General features: G+C 42.4%; 2 protein-coding genes across 10 annotated transcripts; one reads left to right on the forward strand and one right to left on the reverse strand.

Annotated features, from left to right (window-relative positions):
* Positions 1-376: 376 nt before the first annotated feature.
* On the forward strand, positions 377-7,867 carry LOC123186874 (polycomb group protein EMF2B). Of its 8 annotated transcripts, none has more exons than XR_006493725.1 (22): positions 377-654; positions 1,232-1,378; positions 1,491-1,546; positions 1,743-1,851; positions 1,983-2,142; positions 2,220-2,291; positions 2,438-2,574; positions 3,100-3,159; positions 3,289-3,413; positions 3,968-4,032; positions 4,599-4,651; positions 4,907-4,960; positions 5,048-5,107; positions 5,259-5,305; positions 5,386-5,528; positions 6,014-6,143; positions 6,272-6,320; positions 6,630-6,712; positions 7,011-7,094; positions 7,191-7,270; positions 7,364-7,453; positions 7,542-7,867. XR_006493725.1 is itself a non-coding variant. In XM_044598548.1 (22 exons), the coding sequence occupies exons 3-22, from the start codon at positions 1,290-1,292 to the stop codon at positions 7,654-7,656; spliced, it is 1,794 nt and encodes a 597-aa protein (XP_044454483.1). In that variant the 5' UTR covers positions 421-654; positions 933-938; positions 1,228-1,289; the 3' UTR covers positions 7,657-7,867. The 8 variants fall into 8 exon arrangements, 6 of the variants coding, with proteins under 6 accessions (XP_044454482.1, XP_044454484.1, XP_044454479.1 ...); XM_044598548.1 differs by lacking the exon at positions 6,630-6,712 and adding an exon at positions 933-938 and having other exon boundaries at positions 421-654; positions 1,228-1,394; XM_044598545.1 differs by lacking the exon at positions 6,630-6,712 and adding an exon at positions 933-938 and having other exon boundaries at positions 423-654; positions 1,228-1,378.
* A 1,547-nt stretch (positions 7,868-9,414) lies between these two features.
* LOC123186873 (ethylene receptor 2) lies at positions 9,415-13,596 on the reverse strand. 2 transcript variants are annotated; one of them, XM_044598543.1, is made up of 4 exons: positions 13,148-13,596; positions 12,996-13,039; positions 10,878-12,871; positions 9,415-10,260 (listed from the first exon to the last, which is right to left on the reverse strand). In XM_044598543.1, the coding sequence occupies exons 3-4, from the start codon at positions 12,684-12,686 to the stop codon at positions 9,733-9,735; spliced, it is 2,337 nt and encodes a 778-aa protein (XP_044454478.1). In that variant the 5' UTR covers positions 12,687-12,871; positions 12,996-13,039; positions 13,148-13,596; the 3' UTR covers positions 9,415-9,732. The 2 variants fall into 2 exon arrangements, with proteins under 2 accessions (XP_044454478.1, XP_044454477.1); XM_044598542.1 differs by lacking the exon at positions 12,996-13,039.
* Between the last annotated feature and the right edge of the window lie 1,605 nt (positions 13,597-15,201).

Raw genomic sequence — 15,201 nt, forward strand, 5'->3', positions numbered from 1 at the left:
GTAGCACCGATTGAAGAGAAGTTTGTTCAACATCGTCTGAGATGGTTTGGGCATATTCAACGCATGCCTCCAGAAGCTTCAATGCATAGCGGACGGCTAAAGTATGCGGAGAATGTCAAGAGAGGGCGGGGTAGACCGAATTTGACACGAGAGGAGACCGTTAAGAGAGACCTGAAGGATTGGAGTATCACCAAAGAGCTAGCTATGGACAAGGGTGCGTGGAAGCTTGCTATCCATGTGCCAAAGCCATGAGTTGGTTGCGAGATTTTATGAGTTTCATCTCTAGCCTATCCAACTTGTTTGGGACTAAAGGCTTTATTGTTGTTGTTGTTGCTGCTGCTGTTGCTGTTGCTTGAATTTTAGTCTTTGGATTTTGTTTTGGAATAAAAAAACAAACAAAACACCACTCACTCGTCGCGTTCTCTTCTTGTTCTTCCTCCCCTCCTCCTCCTCCTTCCTTCCTTCCCTTCCTTCCTGTGTCTCCTCTCCTCCTCTCTCGTCGTGCTGCTGCTGCCGCTGGCTTGGGCTTGGGCTTGGGCTTGGGCTTGGGCGGGGCCTAGATCCGGCGGTCCTCCGCCGCCGACGCCCTGCCGCCGCCGGCCTTATCCGTTCATCGCGCGCGCGGGGCATCCTTATCCTTATCCTTATCCTTAGGTATGTATGTTTCTTCTTGATTGATCCAACCCAAAGCGAACCTTAGCTGTCCCCAAGCGGGATTGATTAGGTTAGATACGATTCTCCCTCCGCCTCTTTCTTTCTTTCTTTCCTGGTTATTAGGTTAGATTAGATCTACTCTACTCTACTCCTTAGCTGCTAATATACTAGTACTAGTTAGCTCTACTCCTTTCCTGGTTATGTATGTATGTATGTATCTACTCCTACGTATGTATATGTATGTATGTATGTATGTATGTATGTATGTATGTATCAAGGGCAGGATATAAATATAAATAATTCCAAGAAAAGAAAAGAAAATAAAATAAAAGAAAACAAGAATGAATGGTCGGTCGCCACGGTGGAATTCATTCAGCAAAATGTCTCCCTCTTTTCACGCTGCCTGTTTATCATTAGCTAAGGTTCTCTTCTCTTCTCTTCTCTTCTCTTCTCTGATAGCAGCACAACAGATACACAACCATGTCTCTAATTATCTATCTATCTATCCATGGCAATAAAAAATGTATCTAGATTCCTCTTTTGTTTGACTTACTTATACATATAATATAATATGCAGGGCAGGGCAGGACCAGACCACATGTGCCGTCAACCGTCGACACTTGAGCTGTCTCCAGATGAGCAGCTTGCTGCTGAAGAAACCTTCAAGTTGTACTGCAAGCCAGTTGAGCTCTGCAATGTTATCCAAAAACGAGCCCTTGATAATGTATTGTACTATATATGTAACCTCCCTCCCTCCCTAAATCCTGTATAGCTGTTTTCATTTCATTTCACACAACCAACAACAACTACAACAATACAATGGCTTTCTTTTGCAGCCCGCTTTTCTGCAAAGATGCCTCCATTACATGATACAGGCAAACCGCAAAAAGAGGTAGCTCTCATTCATTCAGGTCCCATATTTATGTTTCTGAAACTATTTTCTTTTCTTGACATGGATAGATAGATAGCAGAGCAGAGGCTTCACTGTTTTATAGTATCTAGTTTTCTGACCCCTTTAACTGAATCTTGTCTGTTGCATCATGCGAATGCTGACCAGTGTGTGTTTGTGTTTGTGCTTGTGGGTGTAGGATTCAACTAACTGTATCCCTTTCTCGAGGCACAAATACTGACCACAACATCTTCCCCCTTTATGTTTTGTTAGCTACACCTACTAGTGATAGCATCCCACTTGAAGGGGTAAGTAAGTGTTCCCCTTTTTCAGTTCCACTCACTATTTTTTTTTGCAGCATAATGCATGGTGAATTTGCAAACATTCTTGTACCAAATTAATTAATGATCTCATTAAACAATGCCATCATCTTTTGCAGCATTCTCCGATATATCGATTCAGTCGTGCCTGTTTGCTTACGTCATTCACTGAATTTGCTAGTAAAGACCACAACAAAGCCACATTCACAATTCCAGACGTCAAGAATATAGCAGCAACCTCCCGAGCTTGCAACCTCAGCATTATCCTTATCCGCTGTGGTATGATGTGCATCATATGTGATCGTGCACGGTTCACGTCTCCTCACTACCGTCACATCTGGTTCCTTTTTTTTTAGTTTCAGATTCAGAAGGGCAGGTTGGAGAAAATAACTGCTCTGGGGACCATGTGGAAGCATCTGCTCTCCGAAGTAAGTTGGTATCACATTACCATGTCTAGTAGCCAGTATAGCTCAACATATGTGCCTTTTAAAAATTGAATATCAGAAACCAGCTATGATTTGTGGGGTTATTGAGTGCAACTACTTACTATCATTTACGCGATGCATTTTGACAGAGTTTGAAGGGAAATGTTTCTGGGGTAAAATACCAATTAATTTACTTGGTTCGTCGTTGGAGAATTGCGTGACTTTAAATTTGGGACATACTGTGGAGTTGGCTTCTACAGTTACTATGAACCCAAGCTTCTTAGAGGTACTTAGGTTGAACTTTTCCATATTATTAAGCTTCAGTTTTCTTAATGTATATACTTCGACTTTTCTAGTAGTACAATTTAACCATAAGATGGATGACAATCCTTTGCATCCTCATGTTTCAGACTGAATAAATTACGTTAGCCACCTGTATTTGGAAAATTTACCCTATGTACTAGCATGTAACTTTAGTTGTCCTATAAGGCTGCGGTGCCTGTCGTTAATTAGCAAATCATGTTCCAGAAGTGCAGGTGCAAATTGTGAAATCAGTAGTGCAGTTTGCATCTTTGTAACACAACATGTTATAAGATCCATGTTAACACTAAAAGTTGTATTCTGTAGTGTATGGAAGTTTAAGTGATTATGCAAATCTGTTTTTGTTTCGGTTGTGCCTCAGATTTCACAATCATTTTTGTTTACTTTATTAGAAACTGAAAAATGAAGAGAGAGTTTTTGGGGCGTAGTGGCCGTTAATTGCTTCCGCTGTATGTTGACCTACTTGCCTTGATTATTTTTGTACATCCAGCCAAAATTTCTGGAGCAGGACAGTTGCTTGACATTTTGCTCTCATAAGATTAATGCTACGGTAAGGGTAACTCTGTTCCTTTATTTATTGATCTAATTATCATTTCCATATTTAAGGGCAACGGATTATATTGTAGACCTTCTGCCAGTTACTTGCGCAGCTTGTCTAAGATTGCTGTTATTGTTTCAGGGTTCATATCAACTCCAAGTTGGCATATCCGTTCAAGAGGCTGGTGCAAGAGACATGTCTGAATCTCCGTATAATAGTTACTCATACAGTGATGTCCCACCTTCATCATTACGTCATATTATAAGGTAACACAATATTTGGGTTTGGTGTTGGTTTAGAATGCATGGAGTTGATCTTTTAAATTTGGCTGCTAGTATACACAATATTTGGGTTTGTGTCATGTTGAGATGATATTTTTAGATCTTGCCATCAAAATTCAAAAGTAATTTCAGATCATTAAGCTTAGTGTTTTTCTCCTGAAATATAATTGATGAAAGTAATTAGACAAATTACTTGTTAATTTTGGAGAAAAAGTGCAAAATGCATAATCACTATCTATGGTTCAATTGGAAACATCTCTTTGGCAGAGCCTTGATTGTTCAAAAGAGAGACCCCAGCTTACTTATGCCTCCATCTCATGTAATTAAAAAAGTTAAATCACTGATGATTGTTCCAAGTGACATTGTTTATGTCTTAAAGAAGTACTACTCCAGTATTGTGGTGAGGCTGAAGTCAGCCTGTCCCGACCTAGTGTTTGGTCAGGTCTTATTATGACACTTTGCTCTAACTTTCAGCTTTACAAACACATTTGCATTTTGGTATAACCAAGTGAACAAATGGAAATGTATATTTTCCGCAGGTTAAGAGCTGGTAATGTGATTTTCAACTTCAAGTACTACAACAATACTATGCAAAAGACTGAAGGTTCTTGCTTACTCCAACATTTGGGCTCATGCGGTTTTCAAATCCATTGGCATTTGCTTGCATCATATACTGGCATTTTCCTTCCCTAGGTGTTCTACATTTTCTCCCTGTACCTGATTTGCGGAGCGTAATTAACTAGATATGCTAGGTTAATAATATCAGTATATCTGCAACTAAACTAGTAAAATATCTTCTGCTACGACCTTTCGATGGTACACATGTTATTGAAATGTAAGCTTATGATGTTTTATGGTGGTAAAATTATTACTTTGTCCAATTAGTCATGGTGAGATATGTATTATACAAATATTAGTGTATCGACACAACACAAAAGGAAGTACCTAGGACATGATTTTGCATATGATCCTAGGACATGTTGCTGAGTCAGTTGGCTACTCCTGTGTTTATTATACAGTGTACATTGTTTTGAATGCTTATCATGGCAAAAATCTGGTGTTTGCAATTAACTACGTTCAGTTTTGCATCACTGAGTGACATTTGTTGGTCAAGTCATATATTTTCTGTTTGGCTCGTGATTCTTAATATTGTCGATCCCTTCTTACCAGTCACCGAAGATTTTGCTTGCGCCTTTTGCTTGGTAAAGTGTGGAAGCTACAAGGTAAAGTTTGAAGCAAATTTCCATTCGAAATGTTGCTTATTGCTGCTAAGGGCCGGTGAATCATGTCAGCTGCTACATTTAGGGTAAAACGGAATCTGTCTAGTTCACGCTGCACCATTGATGTCTTCTTGTTCTTTGTGAGGAAACTTAGATTGTGTTCTTTTTCTGCTCGACCTTTCTTATTTTTTATGGGAACAATGTTGTGCACACTTTCTCTGAGGCACATCTCTAATGTTGTGATTCTGGCGATACTAGGGCCTGGGGTGTCACTTGAACTCAACGCATGACCTATTCCACTTTGAGTTTTGGGTTGGTAAACTTCTGGAATTTCTATTGTAAATCTTATTTGATCGATGTCATAATTTGATTGTTGGTTTGCTCTTTACATTCATGCAGATATCTGAAGAATGCCAGGCTGTTAATGTTAGTCTGAAGGCTGATGCCTGGAAAATGGAGGTAAAACAGTGATACAGAATTTCCAGAATTACCTGATAATAAATGAGCTGAGTGTTCTGAAGGATACTTGCAGAATCTGCATTGCATATTGTTTTCCATTGAAACATTCTGTTATTAGTGCCTCGAACTAATAATCCCATTTATTTCCCAGCTTGTGGGCAAGGGAGTTGATCCAAGACATCAAACATTTTCCTACTGGTACGCTCTTTCTCAATCAATTTTCATGATGGATCAGCTCATCTTATTTCTGTTTGATTTTACTAACTGTGTTGCATCAGCTCAAGGCTTAAGATGCGTCGTCGAAGGTCGCTAGCCACAGTTGAGAATATAAGCCCCGTACATCCACATATCATGGATTCAGGTTCACCTGAAGATGCCCAGGCAGGGTCGTCTAAAGACGAGTTTGTTCAGAGGGAAGATGGTACATTCTCATCTTTTTCTTTTTCTTTTTTGGGAGTCATCTTATGGTATCTTACTGTGGCGTAAACTACATTCAAATGGTAACACCATAATGCAGTGTTTCGAATTGTACAGTGATGTTTCTGATTGTGTCTTCGCCTACTATATATCTTATATTATATAATACAGTGTTTCAAATTTCCATTCCTGATGAAACCAATCAAAAAATTGTTCCTAGACTGATCCCACAGGTGGACAAAAGCAGTCAAATTTTCAGTGAAACTGGAATTAAGAATGAGCCAGTTGTTTGTTTGCACATGGAATTTCATCTCTGAGAAGTCCTGCATGCTGTTTTGAATATAGCATTTAGACCCTTGCCATAGGTAGAGATTATTGCAACTGTTCTTTGATTATACTACCTGAATGAATGCTACAAACCACATAAGTTGTTTCCTAAGACACAGATCATGCCTGCAAATGCTGATTTCTGATGTCTAAAATTTGCAGATAATAATTCAGTAGCACCCGATTCTGCCGAGCATGATCACTCATTAAATGGTAGCAATCTTACACCACCGACAGTACTAGAGTTTGGGAAGACAAGGAAACTATCTGCGGAGCGAAGTGATCCCAGAAAGTAGCCCTTCTGTTTACATACTTCGCTGATATCATGCTAAGCATTGTATATATAGCTGTTTGTTTGTCCAGACATTTACAATAGAAAAATGTTAAACCAACTGTTTTTATGTGTATATTATGTGGCAGCCGACAACTTCTGCAGAAACGTCAGTTCTTCCATTCTCACAGGGCACAGGTGTGTGAGTGGGAAATAAATTTTGTTCATCCTTATGTCATGTATGGAACTAACAAGAGCACCGGGCATCCAAAAAACAGAATGTGAATATAAAAATATCTGAATTTGAATTTGATGCTGATTTCTAGTAGATGAGAGGTCTAAAATTTTCTAGGCTTTGACCTGCGACTCGTTGGAGCTTGGTGAGAAGTAGTACTCTTGTCTTCACTGTCAGCTTCTCTTGAGTTAAAATATGATGATCTGGTGTTTTATATAAATACCAGACTATGCCAGTTTTGCTAGCATGATGTCTGAATTATTTGTGTTCAGTTACAACTAGCAGGTGGCAAATCAAATACAGTTTTCTGCCAAGGTTTCACTTGTGCCAGCCAATTTGATGCCAAGGCTTCACTGTAAGAAAGGCTGTTTTGTTTGCATGCATATAAAAAAAAAAGAATCTGCCTGTTGCCAGCTTTCTTGTTCTATAATTTTCTTGCTCATCATTTACACCCCTACTAAAGCTTTGTTTTATTGGATTTTTGATATTACTTAGGGTTTTTATGCCTGCATTTCATTTGATATCTAGTCTAGCATGACGTCTGAATTTCATTTACTCTTGTTTCTATAATATTTGATATCTAGTCTAGCATGATGTCTGAATTTCATTTACTCTTGTTTCTGCATTTGACATGTGTAGCTTGATTGTTGTAGCCAATGGCAGTGGAACAAGTTTTGTCAGATCATGACAGCGAGGATGAAGTTGACGATGACATTGCCGACTTGGAAGATAGACGGGTCAGCAGATATTTGTCTCTCGTTAATTACGGTTGAGAAACATACTGCTAGAAACATATCTTAAGTTATTACTTGTTTTTTTTTCCTTGGTTGCAGATGCTTGCTGATTTTCTTGATGTCACGAAAGATGAGAAGCTTATTATGCATATGTGGAATTCATTTATTCGGAAACAAAGGTATGCGTGCAAAATCAAGTGTTTTACGGACGGTACTCGCTGAACCCTACATGCCTCGTGTCTTGCTGAAAGAGTATGATAATTCATTCACAGGGTGCTAGCTGATGGGCATATACCTTGGGCCTGTGAGGGCTTCTCCCGGCTTCATGGACCGCAGCTTGTACAAAACCCTCCTCTGCTCTGGTGAGTCCCTCCTTCATGGACCGGCTTGACTGATTTGCTTGCTGCGCCTGATTGAATGAATGAATGAATGAAATGAAACAACCCTCAGGTGCTGGCGTTTGGTGATGATTAAGCTGTGGAACCACAGCCTGCTGGATGCGCGCGCCATGAACACATGCAACACCATTCTTGAGGGATACCAACCCAACAACAAGATGTTTTAATTCTCATTTACTGAAAATGTCGATGTTTGCCGGATAATTCTTTCCTACCAAGTCGTTTCCCCTAAGATAGATATTTGTCTTTTTTTTTAAAAGTTACTTCTCCATACTTGTGAATGTTTAGACTTTGCACTTGTCGTTCCCCTTTTAAATTACAAATTCTCCAAAGAAATTGGTAATCAAGTCACAAAGAATGTGTTAGCTTTCCCCGACATATAAAGGGCGCTTTTCTTTTATTGACTCAAGATGTAGCATCAAACATATTAAATAAGCAACACACAGGCTCTGCATATCTAAGATGCACTCGGTCAAAGCCAAACAAAAAGATTTTTTTTTTGATATATCAGCAACATTAGTCATATGTCCATCACTGTGCCTATTCCTATATAAAAAAGTGTTCATCGATTTTCTTCAAATAATGTTCATTGAATTGAAATTTTGTTTCAAAAAATGTTTCGCATATTCAAAAATTATCATCAAGTTAGCAAAATGTTCATTGAATATCCAATTCTGAGCCCGAGCTTGCTCCCGGTCAAGAAACAATTCATAAAAAATTAGAAAAAATCCAAAATTTTGTGCTAAGATAAATTGGTGCGTGAGGTGCGCTCCAATTTTCAGAGCTTTTGGACATTTGAGCAGCTCTTAGCAAAAAAGATAGATTGGTTTAGAACAGTACGCTTTTTAACAATACGCTTTTTAACGGACCACAAATTTGTTCTTTTTTGCCAAGAGCTACTCATATGTCCAAATGATTTGAAATTTGGAGCGGACATCATGCACCAAATTATCTACCATGTCAAAAAAAATTGAATTTTTGAATTTTTCTAGTATTTATTTTGATTTTTTTATTCAACGCGGGTGCAGATGAGCCGGAGAGCCAAAACGCCTCACTCAATGTTCATCCATTTTTTTTTTTGAAAATGTCCTTGTCATCGCTCCCCCTTGAGCGCATCGAGTTCGGCTGTGTGGGAGGACCCGAGCCAATGGCGTGGGTGAGTCCGCCACCCAAGTCCCCCACCCCTGCTGCCAGACGCCGTGGTACTTCCCCTCTGCGGTTGGCACGACTAGGGAGGTCGAGGAAGCCGGGGAGGGGGGACGGGAGAGGTGGCATCGTTGTGACGGCTTGAGGAGGATTCGACCGATCAGACAACAGGGACCTTCGGCCACCGCGTCCGGCCATTGGGAGGAGATGGGGGCGCCGAGGGGGGAGGGGAGGGCGCCGGTGGCAGGGATGGGGGAGGAGGAGAGGCAGAAGAGGTTTTTTTTACTTGGTTGCCCTTTGCCAAGTGTCTCCTTGCATATTGTTGTCCCACCAAAAAAAGAAAACAAAATTATTGTAGCAAGCATAATCAATCAGCCAAGGTTGCCTTGGATCCTACTACCATATGATGGAACCTCAGCTGCAAAATTTCTACACCTCCTAACACTCATTCAAAGCAGAGATATATATATTCCTTTGTACTACTACTAGTAGGTCTTTTATCTTTCTTTCTACAAGATTGAAACTTATTTAAAAGAAAAAAGGTCGGCATCAAATACTCCTAGTCAGTCAGTCTGCCTGATTATGATTTTGTACTAGTTTCTTTCAACAAGATAACAAGTCAGTATCAACACTACTTTCTGCATTCACTGAATTCACAAGTGCAGCCACCAAACCAAATCAAAAACCCCAATTCACTGGACCAGACCAGATTAGAAGCATCTTGTCTGCTCTGCTAGCTAGTTAATGACCTGACCTGACCTGACCTGGTTGCCCCCAAATGAGTTGCCTCACAAATAAATCATTAATAATCCAAGATAAGAGGCTTTACAAATGAATAGCCCTAAAAAGAGAACCTAAGTGGGTAGCTTTTTTCATCTCTCCAAAATTCCCCACCTTTCTTCACCAAAGCGAAAAAAGGCAGGCTTACATCTTCCTTCCTTCCTTCCTGTACAATTAATTCCTTACTTTTTTTTGTTTTTGCACAAATGCTTCTTGCCATCTGTATGGGACCTAACCTGGCATAATAATCGATCAAAACGGAATCAACTACTCATCAAGCTACAACAATCTATCAAGATCCACAGAGACGACAACTTTCAGTTGTGCTGAAGGACTCTATACACTTCATCCCCCAGGGCCGCCAACGTGACGGGCTTCTGGAGCAGACCGTTTATCCCTGACCGCTGGCACCGGTCCCGGACGTTGTCGTCCGAGCTCGCCGCGAGGGCCACGATCAGTGGCGGCCAGCTGTTGCTCCTGAACTTGCGGATCGCGAGGGCCACCTCGAACCCGTCCATCGTGTGCATCGTCAGGTCCAGAAGCACCAGCTGGAAGGACGACTCGCCGCCCGCAAAGGAGGTCATGCACTGGATGCCCGAGCTGACCGAAAAGACTCGGCACCCAAGCTTTTCCAGGAGCTTGTGGGTGACTGCTCGGTTGGTGTCATCACCGTCCACCAGGAGGACATGGAGCCCGTTGAAGTTGGGGATCGGTGATAACCGGTATAGGTCCGAGGATGCTCCTGAGACAGGGGTCACATGTTGCATCTGGAACTGGAGAGCCAGCATGACCGTCTCTCTCAACCCTTCTGGGTCTGATACGGACCAGATATTACCATTCATCATCTGCAACACAACATAAAGCCTCAAGTCAGCTAATAATAAAATATATAGATTACACATCAAGCAAACGACAGAATAAGATTGAACGCCTAAGTGCCACAGTAAGATATTTTCTGAGGAATGAACTGATGAGCACAAAGAAAAAGATAGTTACCGAAAACAAGCACCGGAATTCTTTACAGCCAATCACATCATGTTCACTAATAGTTTCAACAGCATGAACAAGCAGCATAAATGATTCATTTTTTATTACAGCACCACTGTAACAAAAGTGGCCAAAAATAAATAAAATCTTACTTCGCCCAGTTTGAACCACAGTCAAGTGCTGAAGATTTCACAGCATTCCGCACAAAGTATGCTGGCAGGAAAATGCAGTGTAATTTGGCAGTTTCATAACTGTAACTACATGTCTTTCAAACAAATAATTGTAACTACATGCTAGCCTGAATGTTTAGTTACTGTATGAAAAACTGAAAAACTGTCGAGACAGATGAGGATCAACAACTAGTTAGTTATCTGCCAATATAATCTTCAATAAGCATGGAGTCCAATACACTTCTTCTATAAATAATATGACAGAAGCAAGAGCCATGAATAATATGACAAGGAATGATTAATACCTGCACAATCTTCTTGCACATGTTGAAGCTAAGGCCCATCTCCGAACTGCTAGCGTTCGGCTCTTGACTTATTTGGCTGGCAGACGCATCCAAAAGGCTGTTTCTGGATTTTTTAATCCTAATCTCAAACTTGACACACACATATCCGGCAGAAAAGTTTGCTCTTCGCAGCAGCATCCAGTCCTGATTATTATGCCTCTCATCCATCTCGTTGTAACTATTCACATACAAAGAGAGGCAGCCCGCACGGCATTGATTTATCAGAGTGCCTACCATGTGCAAGACAATATGGAAAACCCTCTTCTCGTCGCCAACGACCCTTTCGGGCAAAGAATTCTCCACTTGAAACTCGAAATCAACCCCCTTGGAGCCACACAGACACCTTACAACGCTGACCGCTTCCTTAATCAAGGAGTGGAGGCTGAAGGGCCTCCTCACCAGAGATAAGTGCTCACGGTCCATCGTCGATGTTTGCATGACATCATTCATCAACGTCGAGGCAACACTGGTTGTCTTGACGATGGCGTCCATCACGAGCCTTTGCTCTGGATTCATGCTTTCCTGCTGCATCATCGAGACGAGACCAAGGACCGAGTGCATCGGTCTGCGCATCCCGTCATACATGGCACTCTGAAAGGAATTCCTGGCTTCAGTTGCCATCACAGCCTCATGCTTTGCCTGAAGCAAGTCCCTGTGCTGCTGAGCAAGCTTCTCTCGCATCAGCTGCGACTCCTCAAGAACAGCAGCATGCGAGAGCGCGACCGCCACTTGATCGGCGATCACTTCGACAATCTCCAGCTCCTGCTCACCCCACCCTAGGGAACCGTCCTCGGGTAAGACCAAGACCAGAATAGCATAGCTCGTTTCCATCATTTCCGGGGTGCCTCCTTTGAAATTGGACACCCTTAGCATCGGCATCCGTATCGCAGCGACCGCAGCCCCTGCCTCAGGATTGCACCTGCTGGCAGTCCCTAGCGCCGACCCTTCCCCGAGGACCTTGGCGCCCCTCGTCGCCTTTATTTCAACCACGTCCGGGTCAGAGATAGGAATGGAGCCGCTGTGCGACTCAGTTATCTCCCTTTCTCTGAGATGATGCGTGAGGATCATGTGGGTCCTGGCCTCGTTGGGCATCCAGACGGCGCAGTTCTGCAGGTGCAGGGTCTTGGAGAGCTCGACCATGGTTATGTAGAGGATAGTGTGCCTGTCGAGGGACTTGCGGATCTCCTGGGTGAGCATACGCACGTGCCAGCTGGCCTCCTCCTGCCTCTTCATCTTGCCCACCTCCTGGTCCAGCTCCCTTGCCTTGATCCTGAGGAAGTTCTCCCTGACCTTGACCCTGAGCAGCTGCGGTATGAGGGTGAGCAGCGTGATGGCGGTGGCGAAGGAGACGAGGGCGGTGAGGAACTTGGCGACGGTGAGGGCGAGGACGAGGTGGAAGGAGTGGGGCTCGTAGGTGAAGACGTTGATGAGGTGGGTGAGGCCGCAGAGGACGATGAAGGCGCCGAACTGCAGGACGATCCACTTGAGGGGGAAGAGGTCGGAGCAGGTGGTGAAGTAGAGCAGCTCGAGCGGGATGGAGAAGTAGGCGGTGGCGATGAGGAAGTCGCTGACTTTCTGGCACTGCAGGATGTTGTCCGTGCTCCAGAGGCTGCCCTCGTCGGCGTCGTCGCAGCCACCGCAGTGGCTGAAATCGCCGGTGGCAGCTCGCGACAGCGGCAGCGGCGGCAGCAGCAGCAGCAGCAGCAGCAGCAGTGAGATGAGGCAGCATGGGAAGGGCCGCATTGCTCTTGCTGCCATGGGCTCTACCATACATACCAGGGTTCATTCATTCAGATTCAGACTGTGGAATTTTGATTTTGTGCAGCAACTGACTGACTCTTGTGGTATCAAATCAAATCAAATCAAATCAATTGGTTGATTCCTGCTGACTGACTGACTGACTTACTGACTGGCTCAAGGAAGGAAGGAAGGCATGAATGAATTGGGGTTTGCCTCTGCATCAAATGCTCAAGCAGTTAGTATGAATCAATCAATCGCAAATCTTTCTTTCTTTTTCCCTCCCAAAGTTCCAATAATAAGTAAGTAAGAAACAGAAAAGCAACAAGAGAATCCTCTGACCAAAATTGATGTCTTTCTTTCTTTCTTTCTTTCTTTCGAGTGTCCTAGTAAAGAAGAGAAGAGGGGATGAAAGAAGAGAATCCTCTGACCGAAATCCGAGTAAATAAAATCTACCAACTTATACTAGTGTCCTAGTAAGAAATAGGTCTGACCTGCGTGCTGCGGCGTCCGTCCGTCCAGCCACAAATTACATCCCTTGAGCGGAGGAGGAGGAGGAGGAGGAGGAGGAGGAGGCCAGGCGAATCTCCGGCCTCTGTGGCACGAGCTACCGCCTTGGTGCGCGGTGGTGATGGGTCGAATCGGGGCGGCTAGGCGGCATTAGCGGGCGGTGGATCCAAAGAGCAAGAAGAAGAAGAAGAAGAAGGGAAGAGAAAAGGAGATTCTCATCTCCTCCTCCCGCCGATTTCCCCTCCCCTTCCCACCGGTCCGGTGGGGGTGGATGGATGGATGGATGGGGGCAACGCGGGGTTGGTGGGCTACAGACCGACCTACAGTGGAGTAGAGTAGGAAGCAGGGAGGCAGAGTGCAAGGTGAGGAGGAGGTGGGGGAGGGGAGCCGCCGGCCGGAAAACCCAAAGAAGGGAAGGGAAGGGAAGCAGCTGCTGCTGGTTTGGTTTGGTTTCCTTTGGTTTTGCAACAGGAGCGCACAGGTCTTCACATTTTCCTCCAGCTGACCTACCAAGAAAAGAAACGAAAAAGATAGAAAGACATAGCCATTTTCTTCCATCTACACAATACTATACTACTCCAATAGCTCATCAGGTGCCCTCCAAATTTCACATCATTTGACATATGAGTATCTCTCAGCAAAAAAAGACAAATTTAGGGCTCCCCAATTTGTCTTTTCGCTGAGACCTACTCATATGTCCAAATGATCTGAAATTTGGAGCGCGTCTCACGCACCAGTTATCTATCATGCTATTTTCTTTTCTTTTTTGAAGTTATTTTTCTTTTGTACTTTTTTCTCACTTTTTTTCTTGAACGGGTGCAGATGAGCTGGGCTAAGAAATGGATATTCGCCTTCTCATGCCTTGGGAAAAAAATAAGATCTTTTCTTTTCTATACTTCTCGTCTGGCCGAATGTAACACATACTATCATATCTTTTTCAAAGTTTGGATCAGCAGTTGTTCTACTATCGTAAGGACTTTTGAATATTCCCCTATCCCCCCAATATGAACAATAAATTCAAAAATATACTGGAAAATCCAAAATAAACCTGGGATTTTGGCATATCAATCCTGGGTGCGCAATATACTCCCGTGTGAAGTTTCATGAAAAAATTACATTCGTGGTATTCTCGGTAAAAAGACAACAAATTCCTATGTATACAAAGAAACTGTTTGGATGGATCGTAGTTTAGATTGAGTTTCTTCCCCATGCATATATTTTCTGGTATTTTTTGCGAAACTTCAGACAGGGTGGATAGGGCAGCCAAATTTGATATCATCATATGGGGGTGGAGCGATCAGGAGCTCTTGTGTATTTTCCCTAATCCTCACTCATATATACTGGCATATATATATATATTGACTTTTTCCCTTTCTACAACTAAACATGAAGCGTTCTGCGTGTGTTGTTGGCCCTATAGTGACGCATACACAAAGTATATAATAAATTATTACTAAGCTCTTTTTAAATATAATTGAAACACGTCATTTAAAATACAGAATTTTCAAAATGCATACATCCATAAATGTTTAAAGTTCCGGACGCGAGATTTCCTCAATAGTATTTCACTCCAATTTGTATCCAATGGTGTCAGGGTCACTTTAAGTGAAGCTCCATTCACTTTTTTTTGCTCAATGGTATTTCGGTCACTACAAGTGAAGTTTCTACTGCTTTCCATTTTCATTTATATTTGTTTACTATTTTAGTTTGTGTTCATTGCAACAACACTCTTGTTGCCCCTCAAAAAACACTCTTGTTGTGCAATTGCACTTTTCTTTGTTCTGGTTGAACTTTCACCTTTTTAAATATTTTAGTTTGCATTTGATGTAATCGTATTTTTGTGTGGTTGTACATAACTGTGGTACTGTAGAACTTTCAATTTCTTCTAATATCTATTAATACTTTTTAAATATTTTTAATTGCACTATTTTGTGCAACTGTTCTTTAATAGTGTGGTACTATACACCCCCCGCTTAAATTAATTGGGCCACAATAAAATGTGCACATGCATATGTTCTGATATTCATGGAGAAACAAT

Source organism: Triticum aestivum, chromosome 2A (genome assembly GCF_018294505.1).
Source record: "Triticum aestivum cultivar Chinese Spring chromosome 2A, IWGSC CS RefSeq v2.1, whole genome shotgun sequence".
In the NCBI taxonomy this organism is placed as follows: domain Eukaryota; kingdom Viridiplantae; phylum Streptophyta; class Magnoliopsida; order Poales; family Poaceae; genus Triticum; species Triticum aestivum.